We start from the raw sequence: 8693 nt of genomic DNA, 5'->3' as shown, positions 1-8693 counted from the left end.
GAGGTTGCTGTGAGCTGTGATGCCACGGCATTCTACTGAGGGCAATAAAGTGAAACTCTGTCTCAAAAAAAAAAAGTGTCTTGCTCTACTGCCCAGTCTGGAATGCTCATTGTAATCTTGAACTCCTACCTGGGCTCAAGTGATGCTCCTGCCTCAGCCTCCTGAGTACCTAGGACTACAGGAGTGCACCACTCTGCCTGGCTAATTTTTTAAATTTTTTATAGAGACAAAATCTCACTCTGTTAGCCACAACTCGTGGGCTCAAGTGATCTTCCTGCCTCAGCTTCCCAAAGTGCTGGGACTAAGTGCCTAGCCAGACTTTGTATATTTATTCATTTTCTTTCACATTGTTCTAGGTAAATGACTAATTTTTCAGCAAAAGTGAACCCTTATAGGAACCCATCTAAAATTGTTAGTGGTGGTGATGGTAGGGACTTGAGTGGAAGGCAGAAGGGAGAAGGAAGAGGTGACTTCTGTGGAATGTCCATTTCCTCTTTGTGGTGGGGGGATGGAGACAAAGGAAGGAAGTGTCAAGGTCCCCAGTCTAATCGCTCTGGAAAAAGACCCAGTCTTTTAAAATTGTATTTTTTTCACTCTCTGTACCTGCCTTCAAGTAGCACAGCTCTGAGTGGAACAGGATCAGGGTGGCTCTACTAAATACTGTTAACTACTGTGTGGCAAATGCTGACCTGAATGCACACTGTTCTTGTATTTTGCTGACTGATGGCAAGGACATTCTGAAAGAATTCTAGACTAGGGACTTTAAACCTGACAGAGAAGACGATCCTGTAAAGCCCAGTGAATAGCTATAATGACTATAATAGCTGATAAACAGTACTTTTAACAGGTTTTGACATAGGCTAAGTAAGCATGTCTTGCTTGTGTGGGGCTGTTTCTGGACTCCTCTTTATAAGTACCTCTATATTGCCTCTCTTTGATCATGCATATCTTTGCTGTGGTTCTTATTTTCTCTCTCTTTTTTTTTTTTGAGGCAGAGTCTCACTCTTGCCCTTCGTAGAGTGCCATGATGTCTTAGCTTACAACAACCTCAAACTCTTGGGCATAAAGTGATTCTCTTGCCTCAGCCTCCCAAGTAGGTGGGACTACAGGCGCTCGCCAAAATGCCCAGCTATTTTTTAGAGACGGGGTTCTCACTCTGGTTCAGGCTGGTCTTGAACCTCTGAGCTCAGGCAATCCACCTGCCTCAGCCTCCCATGTGCTGGGATTACAGGCGAGAGCCACCACACCTGGCCTCCTATTCTCTATACCAGGGGTCCTCAAACTTTTTAAACGAAGGCCAGTTCACTGTCCCTCAGACTGTTGGAGGGCCGGACTGTGGGCCCCGGGACGAGTCGGCTGCTAAGCAGGACAGGCAGCAGTGGCAAAAACACCCAGTGGGCTGGATAAATGTTCTAGGCGGGCTGCATGTGGCCCGTGGGCTGTAGTTTGAGAAAGCCTGCTACACTACCTCACTCTGTGGCACAGAATGAGAAGAGGTACTGACCATGTTTGTGTAAGTAAGAATGTCTTCTGTATATAGAATGGAAGAACTGAATGTTAATATGCACATAAGACTATTAGAGAAAATGCTTATTAATGTGGAGAACATGTGTTATTTCTTCTGAAAGCATTAAATGCTCTATAAAATGACATACAAATGAAATATTAGTGGCTGGGTGCAGTGACTTTTGCCTATAATCTCAGCACTTTGGGAGGCAGAGGAAGGAGGCTTGAGGCCAGGGAGTTTTGAGACCAGCCTGAGCAAGAGTGAGACCCTGTCTCTACAAAAAGTAGAAAAAAATTGGCCAGGCATGGTAGCGGGCATGTGTAGTCCTGGCTACTTGGGAGGTGAGGCAGGAGGATTGTTTGAGCCCAGGAATTTAGGGTTGCAGTGAGCTACAATGATGCCACAGGGAACAAACTGAAAGCACCTGAAAGAAATTGCTTTGGATCTGTCCATAGGAATAAAGGAGGTCTTTGCTACCTATACTTTATGTAAATTTCATGGTTTATTAAGAATTGAAAGAAAGGTCTGCACACTGGACAAGGATGCTGTGGTCTCACTTTTCAACTTCTAGTTAGAAAGAGGTATGCTGAACTGGGCAGAGTCATTGTCATGAAAGCTATGGGAACAAGGCCTTGACTTGAGAGAAATAGGAAGTTACTGATAGCCCAGAGGCCAATCCTGAGTTTCTGATAGCTAGTTAAGAAGGTGACAGAAAACAGTCATGTTTTTCTCCTTGCAGGGTAGATGATACATGGTAAGAATCTGAAGGGCTATGGTTAAAGAAGAAAGTATCAAAGAGCCTCAAGTTGTTTCTCTGTCACCCTTGGTTGACTGCCATGTGTCATAGCTCACAGCAACTTCAAACTTTTGGGCTCAAGCGATTCTCTTGCCTCAGCCTCCCAAGTAGCTGGGACAACAGGTGGCCACCATAATGCCTGGCTACTTTTAGAGATGAGGTCTTGCTCTGGCTCAGGCTGGTCTCGAACCTGCGCGCTCAGGCAATCCACCCGCCTTGGCCTCCCAGAGTGTTAGGATTACAGGCATGACCTTATGTAATTGCTTTTATAAAAGGTCCTTGAATAAAAGTAAATCAAGTTTGGGTGGTGCCTGTGGCTCAGTGAGCAGAGTGCTGGAGGTTGGTTCAAACCTGGCCCCAGCCAAACTGTAACAAAAAATAGCCGGGTGTTGTGGCGGGTGCCTGTAGTCCCAGCTACTTGGGAGGCTTAGGCAAGAGAATTACTTAAGCCCCAAAGCTGGAAGTTGCTGTGAGCTATGATGCCATGACACTCTACCAAGGGCAACAGAGTGAGACTCTGTCTCTAAAAAAAAAAAAGAGTATATCAAGCTCATTTTCCTTAACCATAACTATAAATGAAGTTTATTTATAGTACTAAGGGGCAGTAAAAAGTGAGGGACCTGAAGGTAATAAAACTCGATAGCAGGACAATAGCTTAGAAATGGCCTCCTGCATGATAAATTCCAAAGAATTGGAGCTTAATGGAAAAACTGATGAAAGTGAAAAAAAAAAAAGACTATGATTTAGTTAATCGTATTACTCCAGTGTTAGTTTAGATAACTGTACTATGTTTATGTTAAATGTTAACATTAGGGTAAGTTGGGTAAAGTATACACAGGAACTTTGTGCTAGTTTTGTAATATTTTGGGGAGTCTAAATTATTTCAAAATCAATATTTTTAAAAGTATTAAAGCAAGTGTTAAACTGAAGCCAAGTTCACCATTCTGAATCTGACATACATTTATTTTAAAAGATAGATTCGGTTGTGTATACGGTTTTAGACAAGTCAAACAGTAAGTGGGAAAGTTTAGAAAAACAGAATAACCATTTTAGATTAATTAATTAACATAATTATTTAAATTTATATGTTCATGATTCCTTTATGTAGGCCTTAAAAAGAAGAAAAGCTGTTTAAACATGTCTTGATCGACTCTCGCAACACAAAATCAGAGCTGGTACTGTAAGAATTTAGAAAGTCACATTTCTGAAATTTTAGGACAATAATATCCACAATGATTTAGGCAACATAAAAAAAGATAAATTTATTACCTGAGGTACACCAATTTTTCTGCAAGCTTCTAAGAAATTCTCCACATTTCGCCTGCATTTTGCTATTGTTAATTTAGGCTGCAATGAGAAAAATGTGGTGTTATTAGCAAAGTTTTAAAAAATTTGCTAACTAAAAATACTCTTGTTAATTGCTTCATAAACCCACAATGCTTTAGACTTGGGGGTCAGTAAACTTTTTTTAAAGGATCAGGCAATAAATGTTAGTTCTGAGTGCCTTAGGGACTGTTGCAACTATTCAGTTCTGCTAGAAGCTTGAAAGCAACCAGACAACATACAAATAAATAAATGTGGCTGTGTTCCAATAAAATTGTATTTACAAAAACAGGTGCTGGCCTGTGGGCAGTACTTTGTCACCCTCATACTTTAGACATTTCGTTTTATTTATTTATTTATTTTTTTTGATACAGAGTCTCAGTCAGTTACTCTAGGGTTGAGTGCCGTAGCATCATAGCTCACAGCAACTTGAAACTCTTAGGCTTAAGAGATCCTCTTGCCTCAGTCTCTCAAGTAGGTGGGACTACAGGTAACTGCCATCAAGTGTGGCTAGTTTTTCTTTTCTTTTTTCTTTTTGAGACAGAGTCTCACTTTGATGCCCTTAGTAGAATGCTGTGGCAGCATAGCTCACAGCAACCTCAAACTCTTGGGCTCAGGCAATCGATCCTCTTGCCTCAGCCTCCCAGGTAGCTAGGACTACAGGTGTCCACCACAATGACCAGCTATTTCTTTTTAGAGATGGGTTCTCATTCTTGCTTAGGCTGGTCTCAAACTCCTGAGCTCAAATAATCCACCCACCTTGGCCTCCCAAAGTGCTAGTATTATAGGTGTGAGCCACAACACCCAGCCAGTTTTTCTTTCTATTTTTAGTAGAAGCAGATTCTCATTCTTGTTCAGGGTGGTCTTGAACACCTAAGCTCAAGCAATTGACCTGCCTTGGCCTCCCAGAGTGCTAGGATTACAGTAGTGAGCCACTGTACCCTGACAAACATTTGAATTTTAAAATATTGGATTAAAGAACCTATTTTCCAAAGAGTGATAAAATTATAATAGGAAATTTCTCTAAGTACTAACTAAGCTTATTTTTCTATAAATATCTCTAATGATTAAGAAATAGATTTACATCACATGACCCAAACTTCTGATCAAGTTTTTCATGTAGTGGATTATAATGCAATCTAATGTAAGAAAGATTTATAAATCCCATTTTCATTCAACAAATTCAATTGTACAAATGTATTAGTTGGTTTCCAACATGTTCAAGCATTAAGCATGAAGGCCAAATGTTTGCAGGGAAGCTGACCTTGAGCTTTTATAACGGTAAACAGTTGGAAGCCTGTACCATCTCTGAAAGAAAAAAAATGGTTTCACTTGTAAATATCTGTTTTCTTCAAAGATGGAATATTACTTTGCCACAAAAGAGGGGAAACACGTTAGATCAATAAAAGTGGTTGAAAGTACTACAATTTTGGCTAGAGAAGGGTGGCAAGGGATAGGACTGGCTTTGTCATAAAAGATAAAAAGGTAGTAAGTGTGATGAAAGGAAAATAATCATTTTCAAATTTCAAATGGAAAAACTTCCAAAAAATGTCCAGAAAGAAGACAGGAATTAGGTTTCCATGGAGGGTACCTTGCCTGTGCTGGTTCTTCTATCTCGGAGGTCAAAAGAAAAAAAGAAAATGAAATATCAATAAATAGATCATGATCTACTAAATAGAAGGAGAAAAAACAAAGGGGGTTCTTATTAGCTAGTTGACGCTGGAGCTGGGCTCTTTCCCTTCTACACTTTACATGTGAAAAGCTGAAAAAAGGTTGTTTGGTGGATAAGGGATGCTATGGCCTTTTCAACACTTGGTTGAACTGAGGCACAAGAGTGATTAAATCACTGTAGCAAAAGTTACTGTATAACTTTAAGAGAAACTGGGAAAATAAAGAAAACATAGGACAACTGCTTTTCACTTAGGAGAATTCCTCATTGCTTACAAATTCCTTCTCCATATACCAGTTTCACTTTCTGCCTCATAGAAATGAAAGCAGAAACAGTATAATTATCTTTTCTTCTTATGAAGGCACTTTATAAAGCAGGCCAGGATTTTGATCTGAGTTTGGGAGAGAATTTTTGGCTGAGGCTCCATGAATGAAAGACTCCAGAAAAGAAGGGGACCTGAGCATTCTGTTCTACAACATCTATGGAAGGGCAAAGTTCTGAAACAACTTTGTTTCTGTGCAAAAGAAATGATAAGAGGAAAGAGACCAGGTTAAAACTGGTTCAAGAATTATCACTACCATCTCAGATGAAAAGAAAGGAGGTTGGGCGGTAGCTCACCGTAGCTCAGTGAGTAGGGTGCCGGCCACATACACCAAGGCTGCAGGGGTTCAAACCTGGCCCGCTAAAACAACAATGACGACTGCAACAACAAAAATAGCTGCGCATTGTGGCAGGCACCTGTAGTCCCAGCTACTTGGTTGGCTGGGGCAAAAGAATCACTTAAGCCCAAGAGTTTGAGGTTGCTGTGAGCTGTAATGTAACAGCACTCTACACAGGGTGACATAATGAGACTCTCTCTCTCTCAAAAAAAAAAAAAGAATAATGATGATAGATTCTGACTCAGCATTATCTATATGAGGACTGCTAGCCATCTAAGACATAAAAAGGCTGTTTGGAGGGGGAGGTGGGAGTGGTGGTAGGGTAGAATAAGAAATTTCCCTGAGACTTTCCCTGCAGAGAGCAGATTTCTGACTGATGAAGGAAAATAGGGAGTGGTGGTCCTCTTTCCTTCCCTCTCTTAGCATTTATCATATCCCAGAAATACAGGCTTGTGTTTCATAATTGTGACAAAACTCCTTGCATATATATTGATGAAGAATACACATGTACACAATTTTAGGGAGCTCATGGAGCCCCTGAAGCCCTAGGAATCCACAAATACTAGGCTATTAATCCCTCTTCCAAATGCATCTAATGGAATGACTGGGCCACAGGACATAGGGTGTAGACTCCCTGTCACTCTAGAGTACAGAAGGGCTCACGATTGTGCCCTAAGTCAAAACTCATAGGAACCCACTATCCCCAAAGCTTTTCCAGAATCTCAAATGAGATAACAAACACATGGTTTTGGATAGCCACTTATATTCTTTTAGCCTCTTCTATTTTTATATTGTATATAGCCTGTTCTGAATAAGAAACCTTATGTAGGTTTTGGGAAATAAAGTAATTCCAACAAGAGCATAAAGGTCATCTTCTTTACAAATGAGGGAACTGTATGTACCAATACTATACTTCTAAGAATATGAATTATACTACTTAACACCTATGCTGACTGAACAAACAGCATTTTATCAAACATCCTTGATTCTCCCAAAATAACATGATGAATTATAATGTAATGGTTGAAAACACACATACCTTTATGAATTTTTTTAGAATACCTGAACATACGGCTTCCCCTTATAATGAGGATGCCATTTTTTGAATTGTGGTAAAGAAATCATGGTTTGTACAATACAGTGAGAAATTTATTAAGTTACACTCTAATTAGCCAGTTTTCAAAGAATTACAATAAGTTATCATGCATGAATGTAGCCACAAAGAAACTGCTATGGTGTTTTGTTTTGTTTTTTCCCAGACTGGGCATCTCACTCTGTTGCTAGGGCTAGAGCACGGTGGCATCATCATAGCTCACTGCAGCCTCAAGTGATCTTCCTACCTTAGTCTCCTATGGGCATGTATGTGCCACCGTGTACAGCTAATTTTTAAAAAATTTTTATAGAGATGGAAGTCTTCGTATATTGCTGAGGCTGGTCTCAACCTCTTGGCCTCAAGTGATCTTCCACCTCAGCCTCCTAAAGAGCTGGGATTACAGGTGTGAGCCATTGTGCCTAGCCTTGTTATGACGTTTCATCTGTACTTGGCTTTACTTTTATATATTCTCACCACAAAAAATCTGTACTAAGAAAGTAAATGATAAAGCTCCCTATATGGTCAAAAGAACAAAATAAGGGAAGAAATATTTTAATGCAAAGAACAATTCATATAAAGGAGAGTAGATTTATATTGAAATCTAGCACTATAACATCATCTCCATTAAAGTCATATTGATTTACTCATAATATTCATTATCATAAAATGAAAGTAGGGTGTTTTGGTTTGTTTGTTTTCTATTTCTAAGTAAAATATTAGACAATCCTTTTTTTTTTTTTTTTTTTAAAAAGACAGAGTCTCACTCTTTTGCCCAGGCTAGAGTGCTGTGGCATCAGCCTAGCTCACAGCAACCCTCAAAGAGTTCAAGTGGTCCTATCTCAGCTTTCCAAATAGCTGGGACTACAGGTGTGCACCACCATGCCCAGCTAATTTTTTCTACTTTTAGTAGAGGCAGGGTCTCACTCTCACATACTGTAAACTGCTAGAGAAATAAAACACAAGGACCTTCTTTTTTTAAAACAGAGTCTCACTCTTTTGCCCAGGCTAGAGTGCTGTGGCATCAGGCTGGTCTTGAACTCCTGATTTCAAGGGATCCTGTCTTGGCCTCCCAGAGTGCTAGGATTACAGGCCTGAGTCACCTTGCCTGGCCAGGACAATTCTTACATGTTTGAATCGAAGTCCACTTCTTCATCTCCAAATATAGTACTACTTGCTTTTAAGTATCAAAGTATAGCTATTTCATGAAAGACCTCATTCATTCATTTATAGAGACAGGGTCTCCCATGTTAGCTCAGGCTGGACTCAAAACTCCTGGGCTCAAATGATCCTCTTGCCTTCAGCTTCCCAAGAAGCTGGGACTACAGGTGTGTGCTACCCAGGTGACCCCCTTTTTTTTTTCCTTAAAGGAGTTTATGTTCTTGAGAGAATGAACCACTTGTAACTCTTTTCTTTTTTTTTTATTAAATCATAGCTGCGTACATTGATACTGTCATGGGGTATAGTGTGCTGTTTTTATACACAATTTGAAGTATTTTCATCAAACTGGTTAACATAACCTTCATGTCATTTTTCTTAGTTACTGTGTTAAGACATTTATATTCTACCTTTAGAAAAATTCACATGTACCCTCAATTGGATTAAAGATTTAAATTTAAGACACGAAACTATAACAATACTAGAAGAAA

At 39.8% G+C, this 8693-nt stretch overlaps 1 protein-coding gene across 3 annotated transcripts in view; it reads right to left on the bottom strand.

Moving 5' to 3' along the window:
- The window catches only part of LRCH3 (leucine rich repeats and calponin homology domain containing 3), a 126981-nt gene that overhangs the window by 6873 nt on the left and 111415 nt on the right, over positions 1-8693 (bottom strand). For all 3 annotated transcript variants that reach the window (XM_023509011.1, XM_023509013.1, XM_023509012.1), the window contains one exon: positions 3573-3650. In XM_023509011.1, coding sequence (XP_023364779.1) covers positions 3573-3650 — 78 coding nt within the window. The remainder of the gene's footprint in view (positions 1-3572; positions 3651-8693) is intronic.

This window comes from Otolemur garnettii, unplaced genomic scaffold (assembly GCF_000181295.1).
Source record: "Otolemur garnettii isolate 467f Iridium unplaced genomic scaffold, OtoGar3 scaffold00310, whole genome shotgun sequence".
Lineage (NCBI taxonomy): Eukaryota > Metazoa > Chordata > Mammalia > Primates > Galagidae > Otolemur > Otolemur garnettii.
This window is presented reverse-complemented; position numbering and strand designations above follow the sequence as displayed.